Source organism: Heloderma suspectum, chromosome 2 (genome assembly GCF_057233095.1).
Source record: "Heloderma suspectum isolate Gila_16-S chromosome 2, 16-S_ref, whole genome shotgun sequence".
Taxonomy (NCBI): Eukaryota; Metazoa; Chordata; class Lepidosauria; order Squamata; family Helodermatidae; genus Heloderma; species Heloderma suspectum.
The window spans coordinates 297439040-297466446 of record NC_139459.1 but is presented as its reverse complement, the minus strand read 5'-3'; the positions used below and the strand labels follow the sequence as shown (position 1 = coordinate 297466446).

Genomic DNA, 27407 nt, shown 5'->3' with positions numbered 1-27407 from the left:
GCAGCCATAGAGACAGCAGCCTAGAGCGTCAGCCACTTCCAGCAACACTCTAGGCAGTGTGGCTGGACCCTGTGGTCGCTGTCACATAGTGACGAATAGAGCAGCCAGCGCACACCATTTCCCAGCGTGATGGCCGCTGGGCTAACCGGCAGCGGCAGGATACAGAGCAGGGATGGGTAAGTAAACCATGGTACGCCATGCGGTTTCCGGAGGTGGGACGGGCATGCGTCATGGTTAGCCTAACCCTCCCCGCTCCGTAGTTACCCTAACCACTCTTTCCCTCTTCACGTTTGAACAGGGCCAGAGAGAGAGGTGGGAGGGGGGGCAACCCTCTTGCAGTTTACAAAGGATTCTTCCCTGGCTACCTGGAGGAGATCCTTACTGCTGAGCAGGACGTGGCTATTTACAAGCCCGAGATTAAGAAATCAAGCGGGATGAATGCAGATGGGAGGGGAAACCCTCAGATATGGCTGTAAGGTCTTTTAGGTGGCTGCTCCCAGACTCTGAAATTCCCTATCAAAGGAGGCTAGGTTGGCTCCCTCTCTGCTGTCCTTCTGCTGGCAGGCAAAGATATTTTTTATTCAAGCAGGCCTTTGACATGTTGCTGAAGCGGCTTCTATTGGTATGAGTGCTGTTTTCATTTATTTTATTGTTTTTTTAATTGTGTTTTTTAATTTGTTTTTATGATTGTTTTAATGCAGTTTATTTCAGTCTTGGTTTTTGTAATTGTTAGCCACCTTGAGCACCATTTTGTTTTGTGGGAAGATGGGGTACAAATCAAATCAACAGATAAATATTTTTTCACATGTGACCTACCAAGTATTGGCCTTTACATTGTTCTGATATCAATTCTCAAATGACGTTTTGCTATTTTTATTTAAAGAGTTTCAAATTGGTACAAGGCCAGTCTTTGTCAAGATTTCTTCCCTTGAGTTCTCATTCTGTTTATCCAGTGGATACAGAGCTGAAAACTTTATCTGAGGTCCTCTGCTATGTCCGTTCAGTGTTGCTGTCATGTGGCTTCTCCACTAGAGACAGTCAGGACAGTGTGGCAAAAACAGTGCTCTATGATGGTCTCGTTTTTAAAACAAAAGTATTACTTTTTCCTGTTAATGCTAAAAGCTGAACCATATTGTATGGTTGACTATGTTTTTAAAAATACACTAATCATTTTATAATGATTTCCCCCCTCACTAATAGAACAATAACAACTCATTGCAGTTACTGCTGATTTTCAGTTCACTTTCTGGGTAGTCATTAGTTTTACAAATTCCCATGTGGTACATTAAGTACAGGCTGTTGTTTGTTTACAATTTGCACCTTTCAGCTTCTCTCTCCAAATAAAAAGCAAATTAAGCTTTTGTTTTAGTGTTTTACAGCTAAGGTGGGGAAGCTTTGGCTTGGAGGCCACATGTGGCCCTCGGCATTTCATGTAGGGTGGTACAGAGAGAGAGAGAGAGAGGAGGAGAGATGGGGTACATGGAGAACTATGCAATGCTGCAAACGCTGCCCACCTCTCATCATCAGTTGTGGCCCTTTGTCTTTTCCCGTGTATCAGCGTGCCTTCATAGGAAAAAGGTTCCCCATCTCTGTTCTACAGACTAATAAACTGTATAGAAATTCAAAGTGTCTGTAATTAAACTTTGAATGAGCTTTCTTTTTTATTTATTATATTATTTCTTACCCTTTTCAACCACCTAATAACTGAAGTTCTCTGGGGCAGTATGTAGGTGAGCAAAAACCATAAATACAATTATAGTAAAACCGCACATAATCAAATCAGGATAAAACCACCAGCAAGGGATAAAAAGAATGCAACATACAATAAGACTAAAGTCAATCCAGCAGCAAAAAATAAAATAGCATAGTGATAATATTACGTTGGGGTTTTTTTTCTTTTGCAGGCATTATACGTTAACCCTTTGGACTGTTACAATGTCCACTGGCCCATGCGACGAGGACAGTTGAACCTTCACTCAGGCCCTGGTGGATCCCTTACTGCAGTCTTAGCTGATCTTGAAGTTATATGGTCATATGCAATACAGAAATACTTAGAAATACCTCTGAAAGATTTAAAGGTGAGCCATGACTGACATCAGCTGAATCTGACAGTGACTGCCAACTTTCATCACTATTTCTACAAAAGGGTTTGACCATTAGAGCAGTTTGCAGCCTAGGTCCCACATTCCTTAGTAGCACTTCCTCCCATATATACATCCCCATGATCATCTAACATCACACTCCTTCTTTACACTCTTTAGGGTGCAATCCTTTGGCTGCTAGTCAGTGGCTAGATGGCCATAGGATAGGTCAGTTCCTGCCTCGTAGGCAGCACGGATTGGCCCCACGCTCTGCGCTCCTAAGAGCAGTGTAGAGCAGTGAAAACGGGGCGTTCCTGGGGGCGGGGCAGGGTGGGGAAGTCAGAAATCCAGTACAAAACATCCTATGTGTCATCCAGCCGCCGCTTCCCACACTTTGAAGTCCTGCACCTAGACAGCCAAAACTGGCTGTCTAGCCGCAAAAGCAGGGCTGGGGGAGTGAGGAGGAGATCTGCTCCTCACCATTCCTCCCACCCTGCACTGGATAGGTGGTTGCCCCTGGGGTTGGAGGTGACCGTCGATGCTGATAGGCTTGCTCCCTTAGGGTGCAACCCTATGCATGTTTAGACAGAAAAAGGTCCCACAACTCCCAGCGTTTCCCAGCCAGCGTGCTTGACTGGGAAATGCTGGGTACTGTAGGACTTTTTTCTGTCTAAACATGCATAGGGTTGTGCCCTTAAAGTAGTAACTAAGTAGGTGTGTAGCAGAGCCTTTACAGTTGTCATGTTCATTCTCTGCCAAGGGAGCTCCAGTTGGCTTCTTCCCTGTAGGCTTTTGAGCACCAGTTGACAAGCCTCTTCTGGTTTCTGCTGTTTTCTTCTTCTTATTTAATATTTTAAAGTATTATTTTTGTTAAGTTCTAGAACAAACAAATGGCTGCTGTTAGCTTTAGCTGTTTGGATTGGATTGGAATTTTTTTGTTTTTAATTTTACTTTTTAGAGGGCTTCATTATTTTTTTTATATATCAGCTGGAGTGCTTCCTCAGGTTGGAAAGGTGACTCAGAAATGCAGTAAACATGAAAGTACTATTAAACATGTACTTATACAGCACAATCCTATGCATATTTCCTGGGGCTTACTCCCTAGTAAGTGTATTTAGGCTGGCGGCCTTCATATGCTAGGTGCAATCCAGTTCAGGTGGCTTGCATGTAAATAAGAAAGGCATATAAGGTTATGGAAGAGGACAAGAGCTTGGTAAAGGAGTAGCAAAAATGGGGAACGGAGAAACATGTGAACTGCTTAACCAGTAATTTTGTTTCTTCCAATTGCCTAAATTCTTTAAAGACCTTATCCTGCCACATGAAGAGGAATCTTGATTTTGTTCTTCTCTTTTTCAGTACTACAGATGCATTTTACTAATTCCAGACATCTATAATAAGCAGCATGTGAAAGAAATAGTAAATATGATCCTGTTGAAGATGGGCTTCTCAGGTAATAAAGCACCCATGTCTATAGTCAGCTGGGACGGGTTTTCAAGTGCTTGTTTCTTTCTGAGTTGAAGTCGCATAACTTTCGTGACCCTTGTTGCCCTGACTTATATCTACCTATGCATTGTCCAGGTAATATATATTTTTCATTTGCCAGAAATGGAAGTATCATGAATTCAGTGGAGTGCAGCTTGATGAAGAGATTTCAGAGAAACTACTCCAGTGTTTGGTCAATATGGTCTTGCTTTCATTATGTCAAAAACCCCTAGTCTACTTTAGTTATGCTGTAATGGAGTTTCAGAGATGTTCTCTAGCTTCTTTCTGTGAAGTGACAGACGGCTGCTTCATATGAAGAGCACTAACTGTTTATTCTTGATGTAACGCTACTGAGGCCTAAAGCCTCTAACTGCAGTTACTCCAAAAACCTCCTAACAACAAACACAAGGGACTGCTCGAGGAGTCAAATGGCTTCTCCACATATAACTCTCAACTCACCAACAGTACAGTTTGCATATTCTTTATATACAATCTATTTAAAGTCAGCTAGGGCCCGTCTGGCAAAGGCAGTTTGCATGGGAAAACTTTCTTATAAACTAAACTATGTAGATAAAGTGGGGGTTATGACAGTGGTAGTCAGGCCATATCACTAGATTTACAGATCTACTGTGTACAGTTCTGGTCACCACACCTAAAAGAAAGACACTGTAGAGCTGGGAAAAGTGCAGGAAAGGGTAACTCAAATGATCAAGGGGCTGGAGAAACTCCCCTATGAGAGAAGGTTACAACAGCTGGGATTGTTTAGCTTGGAAAAAGGAGGGTAAGGGGAGACATGATAGATGTCTACAAAATTATGCATGGTGTGGAGAATGTGGATAGGGAGACATTTTTCTCCCTCTCTCAGAATACTAGTACCCAGGATCATTCCATGAAGCTGATTGGTGGGAGATTCAGGACAGATAAAAGGAAGGACTTCTTCATACAGCGCATAGTTAAACGATGGAATTCACTACCACAGGATGTAGTGATGGCCACCAATTTGGAAGGCTTTAAAAGGGAGTAGACAAATTCCTGGAGGAGAAGGCTATCAATGGCTACTAGTCCTGACAGCTATGTGCTACATCCAGTATCAGAGGCAGTATACCAATGTACAGCAGTTGCTGGGGAACATGGGTGGGAGGGAGCTGTTGTGCTCATGCCCTGCTTGTGGGTTTCCCGTGGGCAGCTAGTTAGCCACTGTGTGAATGGAATGCTGGACTGGATGGACCCTTGGTCTGATCCAGCATAGCTCTTCTTATGTTCTTAGGTATACAAATATAAGTTTCTGTTACCTTAGGCTTTTCACAGCCCCCCAAGCCACATGGGAAATGCTACCCCATGATGTAACCTTACATGGCTGTGGTATATGTGTGAATAACACAGCCACGTGGGCAGGACTGATGATTGTCTTGTCCACTGATTCACATAAATACCAGAGCTGAATGGGATTGCACAATAGGAGAGCATCTCCTGGGTGGCCAATTTTGTTTTGTATGAAGGTGGCACTAGCTTGCCTGGTCTGTGAGAGGAAAAGTGAGAACTAGCTGCAATTATTTTGGCTGTACATACTTTCTTGGGAGTAAGTCCCATTGAACATAGTGCATCTTGCTTCTGATTGTACTGTCTGTGGCTTATTCCTTGGCAAACAAAGCTCATGTAGATGACTCTGGCTAGCTGAGAGATAAAGAGGGATGCAACATGGATAAAGTATTAAATGGAGAAGCTGTGACTTAAAAATCCTATCATGGTGACCAGTTTACAAAATGCATGGGTAGCAGTAAACACATTTTCTTTCTCCCTCTGATTTGACTTCCTAGTAAACGCATCTTCAGATGTTTTTTTTAAAATAGAAAAGAGGGCTTGCCATGGGAAATAGTTAGTAGTAGTGCATATAAAGCTCAAATATTTTGGCCACCTAATGCGAAGAGAAAACTCACTGGAAAAGACCCTGATGCTGGGAAAGATTGAAGGCAAAAGGAGAAGGGGACGGCAGAGGATGAGATGGCTAGGTAGCATCACCGATGCAATGAATATGAACTTGAGCGCACTCCGGGAGAGAGTGGAGGACAGGAAGGCCTGGCGTGCTATGGTCCATGGGGTCACGAAGAGTCGGACACGTCTGAACGACTGAACAACAACAACAACAGTGCATATAAAAGTGTGCATGTATAAGTGCATATATAAAAAATGTGTCTGGAACGGTTTGCTGAATCGTAGTGTATATAACAATCTTCCTGCCATTTGATTTTAGGAATAGTGGTGCATCAGGAGTCTGTCTGTGCTACGTTTGGGAGTGGTTTAGGTAGTGCCTGTGTTGTTGATGTGGGGGATCAGAAGACCAGTGTCTGCTGTGTCGAAGATGGTGTTTCACATCGTAACACCAGGTAAAGTGGGAGAAAATATTTTTACGTTGCATCATGATATTCTGTCCATGCCAAGGAGTGCTGTGCCGGGTAAGGCCCTCTTAATGTACTCAATAGCTTGCTGAAAGGCTTGCAAAATATCCATTAAAAAAGCAAGTTTGTACTCATGACTCAAAGATTGGTGTGGCCTATGAAGCACTTACACGCTGTTTTAGCAAGCCGTGCTATTTGACCAAGGGCATGGCTGGAGTAGTAATCGTGGATATAATATTACTCTAAATTATTTAGATTTCTGATTTCAAGATATAATAGGTTATTTCTAGAAAAGATGTCAGTCCCCTAACTGCTTCTTTATTTTTGTTTTAGGTTATGCCTTGCATATGGAGGTTCTGATGTGTCAAGATGTTTTTATTGGCTTATGCAGCGGGCTGGCTTTCCTTACAGAGACTGCCAGCTAGCTAAAAAGACAGACTGTCTTCTCCTCCAGCACTTAAAAGAAACATTTTGCCATTTAGACCAGGTAAGGGTGGTTAAAACAAAAAGGGATTGCGAGGAGCTCCGAAAGGATCTCCTCGCAATCTCATCTCATACTGGGAGAATGGGCATCTAAATGGCAAATGCAATTCAATGTAAGTGTGAAGTGATGCACGTTGGGGCAAAAAAATCCCAACTTCAAATATAAGCTGATGGGATCTGAGCTAGCAGTGACTGACCAAGAAAGAGATCTTGGGGCTGTAGTGGACAGCTCAATAAAAATGTCAACCCTGTGTGCAGCTGCTGTGAAAAAGGAATTGAAATTAGGAATTAATTAGGAAAGGAACTGAAAATAAAACTGCCAAGCTCATATTCCCCTTATACGAATCTATGGTGCAACCACACTTAGAATCCTATGTACTGTTCTGGGCACCATACCTAAAAAAGGATATTGTCGAGTTAGAAAAAGTGCAGAAAAGGGCAACTAAAGTGATCACGGGACTGGAGCAACTCCCCTATGAGAGAATGTTACAACAGCTGGGATTGTTTAGCTTGAAAAAAGAGGGTAAGGGGAGACATGATAGAGGTCCACAAAATTATACGTGGTGTGGAGAATGTGGATAGGGAGATATTTTTCTCCTCTCGCAAAATACTAGAACCCGGGGTCATTCCATGACGCTGATTGGTGGGAGATTCAGAACAGATATAAGGAAGTACTTCTTCACACAGCACATAGTTAAACTGTGGAATTTGCCACCACAAGATGTATTGATGGCCACCAATTTGAATGGCTTTAAAAGGGGGTTAAACAAATTCCTGGAGGATAAGGCTATCAGTGGCTACTAGTCCTGATGGCTATATGCTACTTCTAGTATCAGAGGCAGTATGCCTGTGTACACCAGTTGCTAGGGAACTTGGGCAGGAGGATGCTGTTGCACTTATGTCATGCTTGTGGACAGCTAGTTGGCCACTGTGTGAACAAAATACTGGACTAGATGGCTTCTTGATCTGATCCAGCAGGGCTGTTCTTATGTTGAGGTCAGAAAATGATCCCCACCACTCTGCTTTGTGTTGTTCCTTGATCCCAGCGTATTGTGACCAAGAGGCATTCGGGAGATCCGGGTTCTAGTCCCCACTCGGCCATGGAAGCTCACTGGGTGACTTTGGGCCAGTCACATACTCTCAGCCCAACCTACCTCACAGGGTTGTTGTTGTGAGGATAAAATGGAGGAGGAGGAGGATTATGTACGCCACCTTGAGTTCCTTGGAGGAAAAAAGGTGGGATATAAATGTAATAAATAAATAAATAAATAAAATGTATGATGAATGGTGAGAGAGCTTTATAAAGTTATCAGCGATGAAGAGGCACTAAATAAGAAGAAATTATTCTCAATGTCCAAAAACATTGGAATGTGGAGACATCTAGATATTTCCCAATGTTAATATCAGTTCAGTTTAAGCATTTCACAGCGTTGATCATGATTATGGATATTGTTTAGTTCTTGTGTTGCATTGCTGCTGTAATGGGTAGCTGTATTTTACTGTGTTAAGGTTTTAGCGTTTCTTTTGTATCTGTAAGCCACTCAACACCCTGCTTGGGTGGAAGAGGCAGAATATAAATAATGAAATTATGCAATGAAATTGATTGGCCATAGACTCGGGCAAAATAAAAGGAATCACTTTGCAAAATGCAGAACGTACGTCATTCATTGCTACGGGATGTTGCAGCGACCACAGCTTAGACAGCTTTAGAAAGAAACTGGACAAATTCAAGGAGGAATATTCTGTCAACAGCCAGAATAGCTAAAAAGTGAGCCTTTCTGACAGCAGTTTGTCTCCAACTATCAGATGTTGCCAGAAAACATCAAAGTGGGGGTATCTGGCTTATAAGCTTCACAAGGACATTAGAAATATAGTGGTGGTGGACCAGATATACCTTTGCAACTATGTACCAGTAATGCTATTCTTTTGTTCTTCTGCATCAGGTTTTCTAAATTATTTTGAAGTATAACATAATGGCCAGATTTCAAATACGTAAATAATGGTATTTACCCTAAAGTGAATGAAGATTTATTTTATTTTTTTGCAAAGGAACAGTTATTCACATCACTATGGCAAAAACAAAAAAGCAGATATCTTTTTAGAATTTACAAGACTGATTCAATTCTTAAGAAAATTGCTCTTTGTGGGTTTTTTTAATTCCTATTCAGTCAGCAGTTCAGCTCAGCTTCTTATCATTGTGGCTTCTCGGTAGCTTCATATCACACAAACTCTACCCTCTGTGTTATTGTTTTGAATGAAGTTCCATGATGATTGTTAAAAGGAACTTTGAGAAAAATGAAAACTCACATAATATGACTAAGTTCAGTTTTGAGAGATCTGAAAGTCCATTTAGGGAGCAATCCTATGGTTGCTAGACAGCGGCTAGACACCCATAGGATATCCTGTTTTCCGGGAGCCAACCTCGGAGCCCACACTCCAAGGTTGGTTCCCGGAGAGTTGACCTCTCCCCACCTCAGAGGCAGCACGGAACAACCCCATCCTCCATGCTCACAGGAGGAGCATGGAGTGGCCGAAAAGGGGTGTTCCGGGGGGCGTTCCAGGGCAGGGAGGGCGGAAATGCCTGTACAACACATCTATGTGTCGTACAGCAGCCTCCTCCCCTGTGCAGCTGTCCCACAGCTAGACAGCTGCAATTGGCTGTCTAGCCGCAAATGCAGGGCAGGAGAAGCGCAGAGGGAACGATCCCCTCTGTGCTTCTCCTGCCCTGCTTTCAATAGGCAGTCACCTCCGAGTTTGGAGGCAGCCGCCTATCTAAATAGGATTGCGCCCTTAGCCTGCAGTCGTAATGACATGCTTACCTGAAAGTAAGTCCAATTGAATTTAGTGGGCCTTACTTTTGAGTACACATGCATAGGATTGCACTGTGTAAAGCATTAATACCCTTTTCTATGTTTTATTAGGATTTATCTGGATTGAAAGATCATGAGTTCCAAGTCCGTCATCCAGATTCTCCAGCTTTGTTATATCAATTGCGCCTAGGAGATGAAAAGCTACAGGTAAAGATTGTGATATCTATCCCTTGGGATACAGATGTAGGCTAAAGCTGCAGAAATTCAGTGGGAAAGGGTGGGGTGTTCATTAACTTTCAACACCTTTGTCTATATTTTCCTCTTCTAATCATCTTAATTAATGGCTATAATCTTCAAAAGATGGGCAGAAACACAGATGTGATATAACTAGCCATTAGCTTTTAAATACTGAAACATCAAATTAAATATTTCTATCTATACATGCTGCTGACAGGAATCATGATTATATAAACTGGTTGCTTAACTGCAAAGCAAGTGCAAGTAAGCATGGGTGGAACTGTAAAGAGACATTTGCAAGAATCTGAAGCTCTTCCTTTCTTGTGGTTAGGCTCCAATGGCATTATTTTATCCAGCAACATTTGGGATTGTGGGGCAGAAAATGACATCTTTGCAACAAAGATCGCAAGGCGATCCCGAAGATCCACATGATGAACAATATCTCTTAGCTACACAAAGTAAGCAAGAGCAGGTGTGTGTGTGGCTTTTTCTTTTTCTTCTTATCCTATGAGACCCATTCTCTGTGTAGGTCTAATGATACTTAATTAAAGCTTTCCTTTCAGAAAATAGGTAGAGGAATCGTCGTAACAGGACAGGTTGGATGTAATTCCAAGCAATAGTTTGGCTTTATAGAGTGGTACGCAGTGAAATTAGGGCTTGCGTGCACCAATCCTCCTCCAGTGCAGAAGTGATTGGTTTAGGGGGTAAGCCTATGGCCCCTAGACAGAGTCTGGGGCCCATAGGATAATTTTGATTTCTGGATCTGAGGTCGGACACAGTGCTCCAACCACTGATCCAGGAATCTGCGCTCCCCCTGGCAGCTGGCATGGAGAAAGCTGCACCAGCTGCTTCTCCAAAGTTGCAAAAGCCACCGCAGAGAGGGGGTAAAGGGGGTGTGCCGGTGGGCAGGGGAAGGGGACTGGGGAAGATGGGATATGACATATCCTGAGATGTCCCCAGCCTCCTTCCCTCCCACTCCAACACGCCCCAGTTAGATGGATGTAAAAGCCCATCTAGCCAAAATGCAGAACGGGAAGAGTGCAGAGGCGAAGATTGCACCCTTAGAAGCTTTAACTTCCATTTTAGATTAACCATAATGGTTGTGACATCTGAACCCAGACAAACTGTATTTAAACTTCACGATGGTTAATCAAGACAAGCCCATTTCAAACCATAGTTTATGAAGCTGACTTGTTTCAACGAACCATAAGGTTAGCTACGATGTTAGAGTTTGGACAACACACTAAACTGCAGATAATTTACAGTGGAAACAGATGCTTCCAGTCTCATAAGATCTGTGACAGGGAGGGGGGTAGTAGGTGAATCTGAGGCTGTCTGAAGCTCATTCTCATAACACTAAACCATGGTTTAGCATTGCATCTAAATGCAGCCTGTGTGTATGTACAGCAGGATATAAAAGTATTTTACAAAATAATACAACTTACGTAGTGTTGTTCAGTTCCCACCCATGATCCTTCAGGTGCGTGTAGTAGAGTAGTGTGCGCAAATATGGCTACAATGACATCCTGTGTGTGGAATGCTTGTTCAGCTATGCTGCCTGAGTCCCTGAAATGTCCTCTGGAGTCCTCTGAGCTGGAGGAACGTGCTGTTTCCTGGCCCTTTTGCCTTAAGAGTTGGACCTGCAGCATGTGAAAATAATGGAGAAAGGAAGGCCAGAAATAGTATTGTGGCTTTACATGATTCTCAGCCCTGTAGTTACAGATGGGGTGTGTGGTTATGCCTTGGCTGCATGGCCACTCAAACGTGTGTTTTTTTAACATGCTCTGGAATACGTTTGCATTTAATATAATTTGATCTTTAAAGATAACTTAACACTGTCATTGTTTTGCTTTTTAAAGTCTGCAAAAGCAACAGCCGATCGGAAGTCCATGTCCAAGCCTGGTGGATTTGAGGGAGATCTGCGTGGGCAGTCCTCAAGCCTTGCTGAAAATCTCTATCCCCCTGAGGTAGAGTTAGGCACTTCTCACGGTGACTGCGTTATTGGTGGAAATGAGTCTGAAGAACCACTAACAGCTCACATGTCGAGAAAAACTGCCATATCTCAGTTTGAAGGGAAAGCTTTAGGCCTTGACAAAGCGATTCTGCACAGCATTGACTGCTGTGGTAAGAAAACTATATATACTTGTTTGATTGTTAATGATTTGGCCAAGATCCATGCTAGTACAAGGAGGTACAATTTGCATAAAATAGATATCTCCTCATTACTCTTGTCCATCTCCTCTGAGTTGCACGGGGAAAGATCCAACAGGGCACTACTGCTGGCAGTATTGATGCTGCGCTAGTGGAAACCAACACTTGTGCAACATCAATAGTGCTTGCTGCATGGTGGGTTTCCAACAAATTCGCCACTCTAGCAAGCGATATTGATGTTGTGCAAGCGTTGGTTTCCGCTAGCGCAAATAATCCTAGCGATAGTGCGCTGTTGGATATTTCACCTGTTTTAAAGTAACTTCACTAATTCTATATGACTTTTTAATTCATTCTTCACAATTTATATACAGTGGTTTGTGCTTGCATTTTTCCAGCATCAGATGATACAAAAAAGAAAATGTACGGTTCGATCCTGGTTGTAGGAGGTGGTCTGATGTTCCACAAAGCCCAAGAATTTCTTCAGCACAGAATTCTCAACAAAATGCCTCCTTCTTTCAGGAGAGTTGTTGAAAATGTAGAAGTCATTACAAGACCAAAGGTACTTACATATGTTTTCAGATAACAGTAGAATGGCTGAATGTAACATTCATTAGACACAAGGCACTGGATCTTGCAGTAGAGAAAAACACACTTTATAGAGATAGTTAATTAGAATTTGCAATTAAATATATTAGCCAGTACAGGAAGCTATTTATATACTGGTGTCGTTTATGGCAAAGAGATTGAACTGGAACATTTGAGGAAGGAGTTTAGCTCTTAGCTGTTAGTTAATCTCCCTCTGCCAAAACAGACATTGGATTAGTGAAGTAACTGTAAAATGATCCTTTTTGCCGAAATGTAAATTATACTTTTTGTGCATTTTTGTATCTGTTGGGATGTAAATATTTTAAACAGCGTATACAACATTTCGCAGTAATTTTAGCCACATTTCTAAAATAGGAGTTATATTAAAGTAAGTATAAAAAAACAGTCCCTCGGCCACTAGACAGCATCAGGGTGGGGGGTGGGGGCAGAGGATTGTTTAGTTTCCTGGCTACGAGGCTGGAGATAGGGCTCCGACCTGGGAGCCAGGAAGCTGCACTCCCCATCCCTTGTAGCCAGCGCAGAGAGAACTGTGCCTACTACCTCTCGGAGTGCAGAGACGGGAAAAAAGGGGTGTTCCCGAGGCAGGGGAAGAGACCGGAGCCGTTGCAGTATGCCGTTTCCTATGGCCACCCCAGCCTCCTTCCCTTCTCCTCTGAAGTGCTGTTGCTAAATGGGTGAAATTGCCCATCTAGCAAAAATGCAGGGTGGCTGAAGCATGGAGTCTCCACTCTCCTCCCACCCTGCATTGGATACTGAGCAGCCTCCAAGTTCGGATAGGATTGCGCCCTAAGTGGGATTGTGGTGTTTAGATTTCATTGTCTTGTCTGTTCTTTTAATATGTTTTAATCTTAGGACATGGATCCTCGTTTGATTGCTTGGAAAGGTGGTGCTGTTCTAGCCTGCCTGGATACAACACAGGAGCTCTGGATATATCAACGAGAATGGCAGCGCTTTGGTGTCCGTATGTTACGTGAAAGAGCTGCCTTTGTGTGGTGATCCAGTTAAGTTTTAGATATGACGGAATGCTGAATATAACTTTTAATACAATCCAAAAGAAGCTCAAGGTCCTGATTTTTGTGTTTTTAATAAAATAGATTAAACAAACATACCATGTTTCTTTTGCAATATTAAAAAAATGCGGCCCAAGTATTTTCCTAAAACATTTCCTCCAACTGTATTCTTTGGAGTGGTTTCAGTGAAATTGATGGCCCTGATCTAGCCAGCCTTGGTTGTGACTAAGCCAATGATTTTCAAGCATAAGGTAATGACACTTAGGGCATTATAGGATGGGATGGCAGTTGTCATAAGAAAAAAACAATGTGTTCCATGGAAACTAATTATATTTTATTAGCAAAACAAAATTAACTTTTTACAGAATCCTTTGCTGGGACAGTTGTGCTTCTTTGGGATCGATTTTTTGGGTTGAATTGAATACTCAGCAGCAAGTCACATGTCACAAGTTGGTTGGTTGGCTCTCTTTTTATTGCAGCTGTCAACAAGAGTGCCAATTTGCAGAAGTTGTAAAGAGATTACAACTTTCAAAGCTACAAATCTGGGATATCCATGCCTCCACATACCACCCAAACATGCACATATTTTCTAGTAGAAAAGAACACTGAATAGCTGCTTTCCTACTGAGCACCCACACCAAAGTTCTGTCCTGTAACTGGGCAAAAACAGCTCTCTTCTCTCATCCAGCAGAACTTACTGGCTTCTCAAAGGGGGCAGTCCACATTGACAACAATGGAGCAGTGACCACTAGTGCTCCCAGCAGCCCTCGCGAGTAACTGTTTTCTATGTCTTAGTTGGCTGAGGGCACACATCTGTGAACTACCTACTCATAGCAGAAACCTGAGTCGATGACAGGGAAAAATGTACTCTGTTGTGACTGCAGGGTAGTTTCTTTTTTGTTTTGAGAGCCACCACAGCAGTTGCAGCAAAGACTCATATAGATTCAAGCAGGAGGAATCATTCATCCTTTTCAAACTTCCTAAGGATGGGTAAGCACAGAGAAGAGAGGTTGCTTAGGGGGTTTCTTTTGGTGAATGATCTTTGGGATGAATGTTCATGAATGATCTTTAGGGCTTAACCTGCTGCTAAAGTAATCACTGCAACAATTCAGCAATAAATCAGTGGTGGTAGACTTTGGATATGAAATTGTTCTAGAAGAAAATAAAGGTAAAGTCAGGAAATTCGTTAAATGTGATAATGATAAGGTTAGTAATATTCATGCATTACTTACTGGTATTTAAGGAAGGGCAATCACTGTTTTCAGGTCTTCCAAACTATAGATCCACAGGGGACCACCAAATCAGAAAAGTTGAGGGACAGTGAACTAAGCTACTGGAACTATTTGAGCAAATTAGTTGTGACTAACATAGGGCCAATCCTATGGCCTCTAGACAGCCGTTAGAGTACCATAGGATTTTTCGTTTTCTGGGAGCCAGCACTCCAAGGTTGGCTCCCAGAAAACACCCCACCGCTGTAGTCAGTGCAGTTTGCCTCCAGCTCTGCATTTCTAAGAGCAGTGTGGAGTGGCTGAAAAGGGGGCATTCCTGGGGGAGGGGAGGGTGGAAGTGCCATTGTGGTGCTTTCTGTGTACCGTCTGGCCTCCCCCCCCTTGCTCTGAAGCACCCTGGCTAGACAGCTGAAATCGGCCATCTAGCCGCAAATGCAGGGCAGCCAGAGCACGGAGAAGATCCCCTCCGCACTCCACCTGCTCTGCATTGGATAGTCAGTCGCCTCCGAGTACAGAGGCGGCCGACTATCCCCATAGGATTGTGCCCTTAAGTCCTATTCCTTTCACTGGGACTTAGTCAAAACTAATTTTTGGCTAATATCCAAAGACAATATTCAGGAAGCAAATAGGTTGAAGTTCAATTACACTGTGATGAAAAACAGGAAACTTTATTTATTTAAAGCAATTTTACCCCACTCTTCAACCAAAGGTTCCCCAAGCAGCTTACAAACAATAATAAAACAGTCCCTGCCTTTGTGTTTACAATCTAAACTGAAATACTAGTTTTATATTGGCTTGTGCACCAGCTTACCCTCCTTTTGTTTGTCAGTGTCAACAGTAATGCAGCATTAAGGCTGCAGTCCTAAGCACATTTAATAGGCATGAAGTCCTACTGAAAACAGTGGTACTTGCTTCTGAGTAAACATGCATAGGATTGCACTGTATTGGTTGGATACAGGATTGGCCTGCAGACAGAAAGGCTCCACTCTCAAAGGTGCCTCCATCAATTTTCAGGAATCCCCCCTCCCCACATCACAGCTCATCCCATTCAGCAGGGGCCCCTGACCCACCGTGTATTTTCAAGGGGCTTCCATGGGGAGGAGAGGGCAGGGAAGTCCACTTCCATCAGTCCAGTTGCATGCACCTAAATCTGGGATCCAACCCTATGTTTCCAATGACAATGACCCAGAGTTTCCAAACCCTGGTTACTGCTAGCATAACCGTTAGTGTGTGTGTGGGGGGGGGGGGGGGGGATAACACACCATATCATTGACAGGAGGAGGGGTTTTGCTCAAGAGTGGGACATGTGAGCCCACAGCCTGGTCTATCTTTAAAAAATCAGTGGTAGTATTTATTGCATTTATCTGTCAGACTGTTTATATCCTGACTTTCCACTTTGTACACAATACAAAAGTAGCAATTGATAAAACAGAGACAGATGCAGAAATCTAAATGAAGAGGTATAGCCACTGAAAACTTGAACCCAGCAGGTTAAATGTCTGGCTAAAGTCTTGGTCAGGCAGTGGAAAATGGAGAGAGGGAGCCAGACACCTCCCATAGTTTTAGGTGTGGCTACAGAGAAGGCTGTCTTGTGAATCCTAATTATTCTTGTCTCCGCCTCTGTTGGGATACAGGGAAGAGCCTCCACAGTAGATCTTTGGGAACAGATAAGTTAGCATGGGAGGAAGCAGCCCATATCCTGAACCCAAGCAGTTTAATGCTTTAAAAAGTAATCATTAGCACTTTAAATTGTGTCCAGAAATGAATCTGTAACCAGTACAGCTGTTGTAAAATGGTTGCATATGCTCCCTCAAGTGAGCACCCACTAATGCTCTGGCTAACAGATTCTGAACCAATGGAATTCCAAAGACAACCCCTTATAAAGCATGTTTCACTAATCCAGCCTGGATGTAGCACTGGCATGTGTCGCCATGACCAGGTTAAGACCTCCCTACAAATGGTCATAACTGTGCACCAGACTAAACTGGGCAAAGTACCCTGCCTACATCTATCAAGTATTCTAAAGGCAAATGCAAGTCCAGGAAGACTACTAGACTATGAACCTGGTTCTTCAAAAGGAGTGCTACCCAATCCAGAATAGATTCAACCTCTACTCTTGGGCCCCTTTCCTAATCAGGAGCACCTGTCTTGTCTGGATTAAGCTTTAACCTACCTCTGCACCAGGTCTCGGTGTTAAATCCTAGGCCCAGTCTTATGAATAACTGAAAGCCTGATCTTTAATATACGGTTCAGTTGCACTGGCACAAAAAATTACACATGGTGTCAAAAGATCCTGGTTTACCTGCAAGCAAGGTAAAACTATCTTGCTCTGTTTGACAGTTAATACACCCTTCCCTTTATTAGCATTAAAGACCAGCTCAGGTTGTTCCTCTATTAGTACGGGTATCAGATCCCAGCAATATTGCAAGAAAACGAGTTGTAGGCCTGTGCTGCTGTGACATCTGCCCCTCCTTTTTACCCAGGCTTTCCCCTGTTATCCTTTCACACCTAGGATAATGAGCCTCAGGAGTGGAGTCACTGCCAATCAGCTGTAACCAATGACTTAGCTAACCTTTTACCCAGCCACAATCAATGCTAAGTGTGTCACATTTATCACTATTGTTATTTCTAATTTGGGAAGTGGGTGCTGGCTAATACAGTCAGGGCCAGAAATATTGGAACAAGGATAACTGTTTTGGCAGTTGGCCTCTGTATACCACTACACTGAAGTTGAAAGGAAACACACCCAGATGGGAGCGAAGTTAGGACTTTCAGCTGGAATTCAAGGGGTTGGACAAAAGTGGGGCACTAACCATTCAGGAAGTGCGGCCAGTGGCATACACACACACCCATCGTTGGTGGCTCATAAGTAATGGAACAAATGGCTGACAAGCAGCTGCATGGCCAGGTGTGGCCTGTTTCCTGGACACCCCATGACCAATCAAGCAGATGAAAGGCCTGGAGGTGGTTCTGAGTGTTTGGTAGCTGTTCACTGGAACCCCCAACATGAGGCCCAAAGAGGTGTCCATGCGAGTGAAGGAGGCCATCATTAGGCTGAGGAAACAAACCCATCAGAGAGATAGCAAAAACAGTGGGAGTGGCCAACACAACAGTTTGGAACATCTTGAAAAAGAATTAACTGGCAAGCTCAGCAACAGCAAAAGGCCTGGAAGACCATGGAAGATAACTTAAGTGGATGACCGCAGAATTCTGCTCATGGTGAAGAGGAACCCTTTCACAACATCTAGACAGGTCAAGAACACTCTTGAGGAGGTAGGCATGTCATTGTCAACATCTACAGTCAAGAGACAGCTTTAGGAATGTAAATACAGAGGCTTCACAACAAGGTGCAAACCACTCAAGAACAGAAAGGCCAGATTAGCCTTTGCCAGCAAACACCTACAAAAGCCTGCCAAGTTCTGGCATAAGATTCTTTGGACTGATGAAACCAAGATTAACTTGTGCCAGTATGATGGGAAGAGAAAAGTATGGAGAAGGAAAGGAACACCTCATGATCCAAAGCATGCCACGTCATCTGTCAAACATAGCATCGCTTCTAAATCCCGGGAAGTACTAGTTCCCCTCTACTCAGCACTGGTTAGGCCTCATCTGGAGTACTGTGTCCAGTTCTGGGCACCACACTTTAAGAAGGATGCAGACAAACTGGAGAGGGTTCAGAGGAGGGCAACAAAGATGATCAGAGGACTGGAAAGAAAGCCCTATGAAGAGAGACTCAAAGAACTGGGCATGTTTAGCGTTGAGAAGACTGAGGGGAGATATGATAGCACTCTTCAAGTATTTGAAAGGTTGTCACAGAGAAGGAGGCCAGGATCTCTTCTTGATCATCCCAGAGTGCAAGACACGGAATAATGGGCTCAAGTTACAGGAAGCCAGATTCCGGCTGAACATCGGGAAAAACTTCCTGACTGTAAGAGCAATACGACAATGGAACCAATTACGTGGGGAGGTGGTGGGCTCTCCCACACTGGAGGCCTTCAAGACGAGGCTGGACAGCCATTTGTCAGGGATGCTCTGCCTTGGATTCCTGCATTGAGCAGGGGGTTGGACTCGATGGCCTTGTAGGCCCCTTCCAACCCTACTATTCTATGATTCTATATGATTCTATGGTGGAGGCAGTGTTATGTCATGGGCATGTATGGCTGCCAATGGAACCGGGTTACTGGTGTTTACTGATGACCTGACTGCTGATAAAAGCAGCAGGGTGAATTCTGAAGTGTATAGGACTATACTTTCTGCTCAGAGTCAGCCGAATGCTGCCAAACTGATAGGACGCTGCTTCATATTGCAGATGGATAATGACCCAAAACATACAGCAAAAGCTAGCCAAGTGTTTCTCAAGGCAAAGAAGTGGGATGTTCTTCAATGGTCAAGTCAGTCACCTGATCTCAACCCAATAGAGCATGCTTTTCACTTACTGAAGACTGAAGGCAGAAAGACCCACAAACAAGCAGCAGCTGAAGGCAGCTGCAGTAAAGGCCTGGCAAAGCATCTTGAGGGAGGAAATATTTGGTCATGTCCATGGGTTCCAGACTTCAGGCAGTCATTGACTGCAAAGGATTTTCATCCAGGTATTAAAGGCAATCCTTAAGTTTGAAATGTTGGTTTGTTCCATTACTTATGAGCCACCAATGAAGGGGGTGGGTGTATGCCACTGGCTGTACTTCCTGAATGGTTAGTGCCCCACTTTTGTCAAACCCCTTGAATTACAGCTGAAAGTCCTGACTTTGCTCCCATCTGGGTGTGTTTCCTTTCAACTTCAATGTGGTGGTGTACAGAGGCCAATTGCCAAAACAGTTATCCTTGTTCCAGTATTTCTGGCCCTGACTGTATATGCTCATGTATGAGGTAGCGTACACAGAGAGCGAGCTGGCACCTGGATTTAACTCGGAGAGATAAAAGTTTATGATTTACAAGATGTTATTTTGGCGTTGTAGATGTTGTTATTTACATAGATGTTAATTAGCCTAAGCCTGCCTCACTACCCCTCTAAATCCTCCCTCCCCATCCAAGATGGTACTCCACCAACCCATCCAAAAAGCAACTCTCAACTGAAAAAAAACCCTCCTGTCATCACTCACTCCCCCCTCCCCCAGGTAGAACTAAAACAGCCAATCACACTCAAGCCCGATTCTGCCCATGGTTAACCCTTTCTCACCTGTACATACATTTCCTGCAAAATTACATTAATATTAATACAGAAAAACAGCTTAACTTAACAAGCAGGTGATTCAGTCACAAAAGCAGGTGATTTTGTCACCCTACAAAATCACTACAGTTCTGCACTACAGAACTCTCCTTTCAATTTTATGTACTCTACAAGCAGAACACAAGCTCCTAGGAGTCGTTTTAGAATGTGTTCATATAGCATCCCCTTCTTGCCACAAGGCAGTTGCAGTAAGTCATCCTTAAGCATGAGGTGTGTGAAAGTTGTCAGCATATAAAATTGATTCACTTTTAGGAAGGAAGAAAGAGGTGCCACCTTCAGAGCTTGGATTTGAGGTTTGACTGTTTTTATTACCCTGACATTTAGTTCTATAGTTGTAATTTGTGTTTCGTCTTCCATCTCCAGCTGCCCTTTGACTTTGTTCCGCCACACCTCGGACTCTCTGGAAGACAAAGGTCTCTACAAAAGGAGTCAATATCCTTCATTAGAAAATACCTTGGACAGATATTCAAGGGACTTGGGAGACTCTTAGCTGGATTCATTTCATTGAAAGAAACAACCATGTATTTGTGGAGAGAAGACTGATTTTTCCAGTCACTGCAGAAGAAGTTGAACGCAAGAGTGTACATACATTCAGAGTTCTTGTTGTGGCTTTCTATAGTTGTTTTACAAGTTGAATCACATGTAGGACTTGTATGGCAAGGACTGAGAAAAATTACTTTATCAGCAATTTCTTTCTGAGTAGCAAGCCACTGTACTGGGCCTATTTCAGCAATTCTCCGTTTTTGCCATACATCTATTATGACATTGCTTTGGCAGCATTTATGTAGAAATTCAGCAAATACAAGGACAATATGCTGAAAACACACTTCCTGGGAATATACAACGAGGATTGTAGCAGGTATTTGTTGCCCTGTAGGATGGAAAACAGCCCCGTTTTTCACTGCACCTGTTAAGAAGAAGAAAACTCTTAATGAAGAAAGATCACAATTTGTATTGCTTTAGCATCCATCTAGAAGAGAATAGCTTGAAGCTCTCACAGCAGCAGCCAAAAAAGAAAGGGAAAAAAGGATTGAGCAAATGAAGCGCTCACCCTGACCATCCAAGTGAAGTGACTGCCACACAAAGCATTAGTCAAAGAGAGGAGAAGGAACGTTACGTGCTTCTAAAAACTAAAACAGCCTTCCCCAACCTGGTACCCTCCAGATGTGTTGGACTGCAACTCCCAACATTCCTATCCAGCATGGAATGCTGGGAGTTGCACTCCCACATCTGGAAGGCACCAAGGTGGGAAGTCTGCACTAGGTTTCATAATTTTGGCCTGGATGTGCACATAGACCATTTATGGAACTGCACAGATTTTGTAAGTGAAAACTTGCAATCCACCAAGATGAATGCAGCCTGCCAGCCATGTATGGCAGGCAAACCTACAGAAGCTCAATAAACCTGGTTTGCTGCTTGCATGGGAGTGGAAAAATGGAAGATGTGAAGTATCTGCCAGGCTAAAATACATATACGCCTAATCAGCTTACATTAACTTGTTGAACCACAAGTTGTACAAGCACAATATTTTAAACCAGGCATCAATGGCTGTACATTCCTAACGGTAACACAGAATGAAGAGTATCATGTACTATCAGTTTTATTGGTAGAACATTTTTAATAGAAAATGGAAAGCCAAACTGCCTACCCAAAGCCCAGTTACAACTTCTCCCTTACGTTTTACACTCCTCCACTCCCCTCTATGCCACTTAAAACAGAAGTAATGGCAAGGAAGGTGAGACCAGCCCATACCATTTCAATCTGCTTTCCCTTTTACTCTCTCTGGATGGAAGATAATGAAGGAAACAGAGAAATAACTGTACAAAACAAGGAAATCCCTCATTTCTTATACACTCAGATCCGTCTCTCCTACAATCTGTTCAAAGAAGTGCATCAGCTTCCCAGCCTGTGTAGTCACAGCAAAATAAGACACCCACACTATCTTCCACAAATGATAGTGTAAACATTTTCAGTGTGGAGATTATTTCAGAGTTGGAAAATAGAAAGTTGAAATGGCTTAGTCAAGGAAACTAAGAGGTTCTAAAAGAGTCTTATGGCTTTCTCAGTAGAATGAGAGAAACTCTTACCGTGCCTCCTTTTGGAATATACTACAGCAGCGACGATGCATACTATCAGAAATAAAGCAGCAAGTATGCAAAGATATCTGGCTACTAAAGGTGTTGCAATTGTCACTAAAAGAGAAAGGGAATTGTCAGATTCATAAGGAAATACTTGTAAAGAGGATTAAGCAAAAAACAAAAAAAGGCTAAACCTGTCCCTTCTGCATGCACAAAAGATGTGAATAATTGAGTTTACTCCTCAAACTCTTTGAGGTGTTAGACTTTAATCCTGAACGAAGGGATGGTAGAACACAGATGGGGGTGTTAGAGGAGTCACTACAAAGGCCTAAATGAAAGGGAGACTTTTGAACTTCAACTGTCATCATCCTCAGCCAGCATAGCCAATAATCAGGAATGCTGGGAATTGTAGTCCAAAGCATTGGGGGGCACCAACCAGGTTGGTGAAGGCTGCTTTAAAGGGACAAAACAGAAGAAAGTGAGTCTGGAAAACGGTTGTAAAGATTGCTCAGTCACAACATAGCTAAACATGTTTGGGCGGGGCAACTTCATAGCTAAATGGAACCTCCATATTCAGCATCAATGTATCTCCAAGTACCAGATGTTGGAGACATAACAAGGGAAGCCTGTCGCCTTATGCCTTCATTATGGACTTCCCAGGAGTATCTGATAAGCTACTGCTAGTCACAGAATGCTGGACCAAAGATCTTTAGTCTAATCCATCAGGGTAGTTCTTGTTTTATTTATTCCTTGCTTTTCCTCCAAGGAGGTCAGAGCAATGCGCATGGTTCTCACACGCTCTGCCTCTTTTATCTTCACAACAACCCTGTGAGGTAGGTTGGGTTGAAAGATACTGACTGGCCCAAGGTCATCCAGGGAGCTTCACAGCTCACTGTCCCCCAGGCCTACTTCAGCACACTAATCACTATACCACACTGGCTTCTGTACCTCACTGTTGCTAACAATGGATCGACTAACCATTGATAGGCTCTTCAGTACATAGTTCTTGATGGGTTGAGTACCTTCGGCAATCATTTTGGCATTTTGGGAAAAAAGGAATTAGCTGAAAGAAGAAAAGAAATATATTATGCAGCTAAATATAGTGCTTACAGGAATATTTTTCTTATTTTGTTTAATAACTTTATATCCCTGTTTGCCCCCTCCAGTTTCTTAGGCTCCAATACTGTCCCCACTTTCCTGGGAATAAGTCCCATTCCATGGGTTGGATCCAGCATATGAAAAAATCTTCATCCATTGAGAAAGGGAACCTTTGGATACAACACCGTATTTCCTAGAAGCATTGCTTTTTCCACATATGAATTTAAAGCAGAAGGAAATGTAGTGCAGTGCAACTCTACACACGTCTACTCAAAAGTAAGCCACATGGAGTTACTCCCAGGTAAGGGTGTATAGAATTGCAGCTTGCACGCTTACCTGAGGGGAAGCTCCACTGAACACAGTGGTAGTTACTTCTGAGTAAACACACAGGATTGCACTATTAGTCACTTTTGGTAACAAAAAAGCAGTTTTAAGATCAGACTTAAAATTGCTGAAAGAAAAATGGAATCATGCACATGTCCATAGGGTGGGGCAGGAAGCAACTGAAAAGCAAAAACTCACATGGGTAATTATAGCAAGGCAAAGAACCTAAGAATGTAATTTTTATAATGATAGCTGACACTATATATTATTTTTAAAAAATGAGTGTAAACCTTTAGATGTAATTATATGATTGCGATATAAATGGAAAGTGTACTTGAGGCCCCCAAAACCTGTAACCTAGATCAATGAAATTGAATTAACATGTACTTGTTGATCTTCTTGTGGCTACCAATTACCTCTAGCAAAACTCACATTGTAATTAATTAGAAAATATCCATCTAATGAAATACTGTATCATGGGGGCTAAGAAGAAGAGGAGCTGGCCACTTCAGATTTTGTCCTTCATAAATTTACAGGTTGACTTTAGACAAGCTACCATCTTCTAGCTGTAACCCTCCATCCATCCACAGTATAGACACAATAATACCCTTCCTTACAAAGTTGTAATTAAAAATGTTCTTTAAGAAAATCTGGGGATTTAAGAGAAGCAGGAGGGAGTGTGTGAGTTCACACATCATGCTAAACCACCCTGAGGATAAGCCATGGTGGATGGCTTGCCCATTACTCCTGATAGACGACTGCTCACCCAATGACTTGCCATGGCATGTTTCTCCCTCAGTCCCCCTCAGTCCTCCCGGCCACTGTTGACACATATCCCAGGGGCCTTTGCTGCAGAAATCCTTGTTTTCTCGTTCCCTGCATATCAGCACCCTTTCTGCAATTGGTCCACTGGGGTTGCTGGCTCACAAGAGAAACTCCCCCCAATCCCACTTCAGACCGCCAAAGGAATGTAAGTTTCTGAGCCCTTATGAATGCAGGAATGCATTCGCAAACCTTTTTTGAAATGTTTTATTTTAAGGGTCCTGGACCACAAAACTGCCTGTCTGCTTTTGAGCCCAGCATAGCCATATGTTCGTCTTGTCAATGTCCTTGTCAATTTCATTCTCCACTTCAGTACTTTCCTTGCTAGCAAACATTTTTTTAAAAAAAGGCTGCTTCACATTCTACTGAAGTAATAACACTTGCCCCTAAAACTTTCTCTCCTGCAGCTCTGAGCTGCTTCCACCCCAGCACCATTTCTCTACTGCAAATTATCATTATCATCAGCATCAGCACTTCTATAATGCCTAATAGCCAAAGCTCTCTGGCCAGTTTACAAAAGATTAAAATCTTAAAAATCCAATATAGAACACAATTAAAAACAATTTACATACAAAAGCAATTTAAAACAATCAGCAATAAAAATCCCAGGACCAATTAGAATCATAGAATAGTAGGGTTGGAAGGGGCCTACAAGGCCATCGAGTCCAGCCCCCTGCTCAATGCAGGAATCCAAGTCAGAGCATCCCTGACAAATGGCTGTCCAGCCTCGTCTTGAAGGCCTCCAGTGTGGGAGAGCCCACCACCTCCCCACGTAATTGGTTCCATTGTCGTATTGCTCTTACAGTCAGGACATTTTTCCTGATGTTCAGCCGGAATCTGGCTTCCTGTAACTTGAGCCCATTATTCCGTGTCTTGCACTCTGGGATGATCAAGAAGAGATCCTGGCCTTCTTCTCTGTGACAACCTTTCAAGTACTTGAAGAGTGCTATCATATCTCCCCTCAGTCTTTTCTTCTCAAGGCTATTAAAACCTTATTATGTGCTGTCAAATGCCTGGGAGTAGAGGAAAGTCTTAACCTGGTTCCAAAATGATGACAATGTTGATGCCAGGCAGACCTCACTGGGGAGAGCATTCTACAATTGGGAGACTATTTATTTTATTAATTTATTTATTTCATTTCTATACCGCCCAATAGCTGAAGCTCTCTGGGCGGTTCACAAACATTAAAACCAAACACACAATAAAACAATTTAAAATATATAGAACATTAAAACCACAATATAACAATACAACCACAATAAAATCTAGCAGCAGTGCAGGAGTTTAAAATACAGATTTAAAACAGCAAAGATAAAAATTTAGAAAGCTAAAATGCCTGGGAAAATAAAAAGGTCTTCACCTGGCGCCGAAAGGAATACAATGTAGGCGCCAGGCGAACCTCACTAGGGAGCTCATTCCAGAGCCGGGGTGCCACAGCAGAAAAAGCCCTCCTCCTAGTAGCCACCCACCTCACTTCCTTTGGCAGGGGCTCACGGAGAAGGGCCACTGATGATGATCTTAAGGTCCGGGCAGGCACATATGGGAGGAGGCGATCCTTCAGGTAACCTGGCCCCAAGCCGTTAAGGGCTTTAAATGTTAATACCAGCACTTTAAATCGGGCCCAGAAATGGACCAGCAGCCAGTGCAGCTGGAAAAGTACTGGCGTAAAATGAGCTCGCAGGCCAGTCCCTGTTAACAATCTTGCTGCCCTATTTTGGACCAGCTGAAGTTTCCGGACCGTTTTCAAAGGCAGCCCCACGTATAACGCATTGCAGTAATCCAGACGAGAAGTTATCAGAGCATGGATAACTGTAGCTAGGCTATCCCTGTCCAGATAAGGGTGTAGTTGGTATACCAGCCTAAGCTGATAAAAAGTGCTCCATGCCACTGAGTTCACCTGTGCTTCAAGTGACAGTTCTGGATCCAAGAGCACCCCCAAACTACGAACCTGATCCTTTAGGGGGAGTGCAACCCCCTCTAGAACAGGTTGAAAATCACCTAGCTGGGCAGACAAACCACCCACTAACAGTACCTCCGTCTTGTCTGGATTGAGTTTCAGTTTATTGGCCCTCATCCAGTCCATTACCGTGCCCAGGCACTGATTCAGAACAGCCACTGCCTCACCTGGGTTTGATGTAAAAGAGAGGTAGAGCTGGGTGTCATCTGCATATTGATGGCACCTCAGCCCACACCTCCGGATAACCTCCCCCAGCAGTTTCATGTAGATGTTAAACAGCATGGGGGATAAAATAGAGCCCTGTGGAACCCCATGGCACAATTGCCATGGCACAGAGCAATAATCCCCCAGCACCACCTTCTGGAATCGGCCATCCAAGTAGGAGCGGAACCACTGTAATGCAGTGCCTCCAACTCCTAACCCAGACAACCTATCCAGAAGGATACCATGGTCGATGGTATCGAAAGCCGCTGAGAGGTCCAGGAGAATCAACAGGGTCGCACTCCCCCTGTCCCTCTCCTGGCAGAGGTCATCCCACAGGGCGACCAAGGCAGTTTCCATTCCAAAACCAGGCCTGAAGCCCGATTGAAATGGATCTAGATAATCCATTTCATTCAACAGTGCCTGGAGCTGTCCTACAACCACCCGCTCAAGCACCTTGCCCAGGAAGGGGATGTTGGCCACTGGCCTATAACGGTTAACATCCTCTGGGCCCAGGTTAGGCTTTTTCAGGAATGGTCTAATTACCGCCTCTTTTAAAGCGGGAGGCACCACTCCCTCTCTCAAGGAGGAATTTACAACCTCCTGGACCCAGCCGGACAACCCCTCCTTGTTTGATTTAATAAGCCATGAAGGGCAAGGGTCAAGCACACAAGTGGTCGATCGGACTTGGCCAAGCACCTTGTCCGCATCCTCAGGCCTCAGTAACTGAAACTCATCCAATAAAACTGGACCAGACGGTGCTCTGAACGCCTCTACCAATGGAACTGCATTAATGGTGGTGTCCAATTCATGACGAATCTGAGCGACTTTATCCTCAAAGTGCTGTGCAAACTTGTCACAGCGTGCTACCGAGGGTTCCACCGTCTCTCTCCCTGGCCCAGAATGTAACAGGCCGCGAACCACTCGGAAAAGCTCCGCTACCACAACTACCACAAAAAAGGCCCTCTCCGTTGTTGCTGTTTTCCAAACCTCCCTGGGAGGAGGCATCTGGATGAGAGATGACAATTGTAGCGTACAGGTAGGGTCATACTGGGAGGTGCTCCATCAGGTATTTAGTCCTGAGCCACGTAAGGCTTTATAAGTCAAAACCAGCACCTTGAATTGGGCCATTCATACACCTTCCCCCACCCACCCCGTAGGGTTCATAATGTGCATTTACCTACATTTGGGAACTGGGAACTAGTAACCAACTTT

General features: G+C 43.5%; 2 protein-coding genes across 14 annotated transcripts in view; one reads left to right on the top strand and one right to left on the bottom strand.

Annotated features, from left to right (window-relative positions):
- Nucleotides 1–21884, top strand: part of ACTR8 (actin related protein 8) — a 36036-nt gene extending 14152 nt beyond the window's left edge. For 2 of the 4 annotated variants that reach the window (XM_084840016.1, XM_084840018.1), the window contains 10 exons: nt 1905–2078; nt 3438–3531; nt 5815–5947; nt 6293–6446; nt 9364–9459; nt 9821–9961; nt 11349–11613; nt 12036–12199; nt 13099–13246; nt 20076–21884. In XM_084840016.1, the coding sequence (XP_084696142.1) occupies nt 1905–2078; nt 3438–3531; nt 5815–5947; nt 6293–6446; nt 9364–9459; nt 9821–9961; nt 11349–11613; nt 12036–12199; nt 13099–13242 (1365 nt within the window). In that variant the 3' untranslated portion in view covers nt 13243–13246; nt 20076–21884. Of the gene's footprint in view, nt 1–1904; nt 2079–3437; nt 3532–5814; nt 5948–6292; nt 6447–9363; nt 9460–9820; nt 9962–11348; nt 11614–12035; nt 12200–13098; nt 13412–20075 lie in introns of those variants that run through there. The other 2 variants (XM_084840015.1, XM_084840017.1) reach the window with 2 other exon arrangements.
- IL17RB (interleukin 17 receptor B) overlaps nt 19388–27407 on the bottom strand; it is a 30775-nt gene continuing 22755 nt past the window's right edge. For 8 of the 10 annotated variants that reach the window (XM_084840028.1, XM_084840020.1, XM_084840022.1 and 5 more), the window contains 3 exons: nt 22769–22853; nt 21800–21904; nt 19997–20619 (listed from right to left, as the gene is read on the bottom strand). In XM_084840028.1, the coding sequence (XP_084696154.1) occupies nt 20039–20619; nt 21800–21904; nt 22769–22853 (771 nt within the window). In that variant the 3' untranslated portion in view covers nt 19997–20038. Of the gene's footprint in view, nt 20620–21799; nt 21905–22768; nt 22854–27407 lie in introns of all 10 variants that reach the window. The other 2 variants (XM_084840026.1, XM_084840021.1) reach the window with 2 other exon arrangements.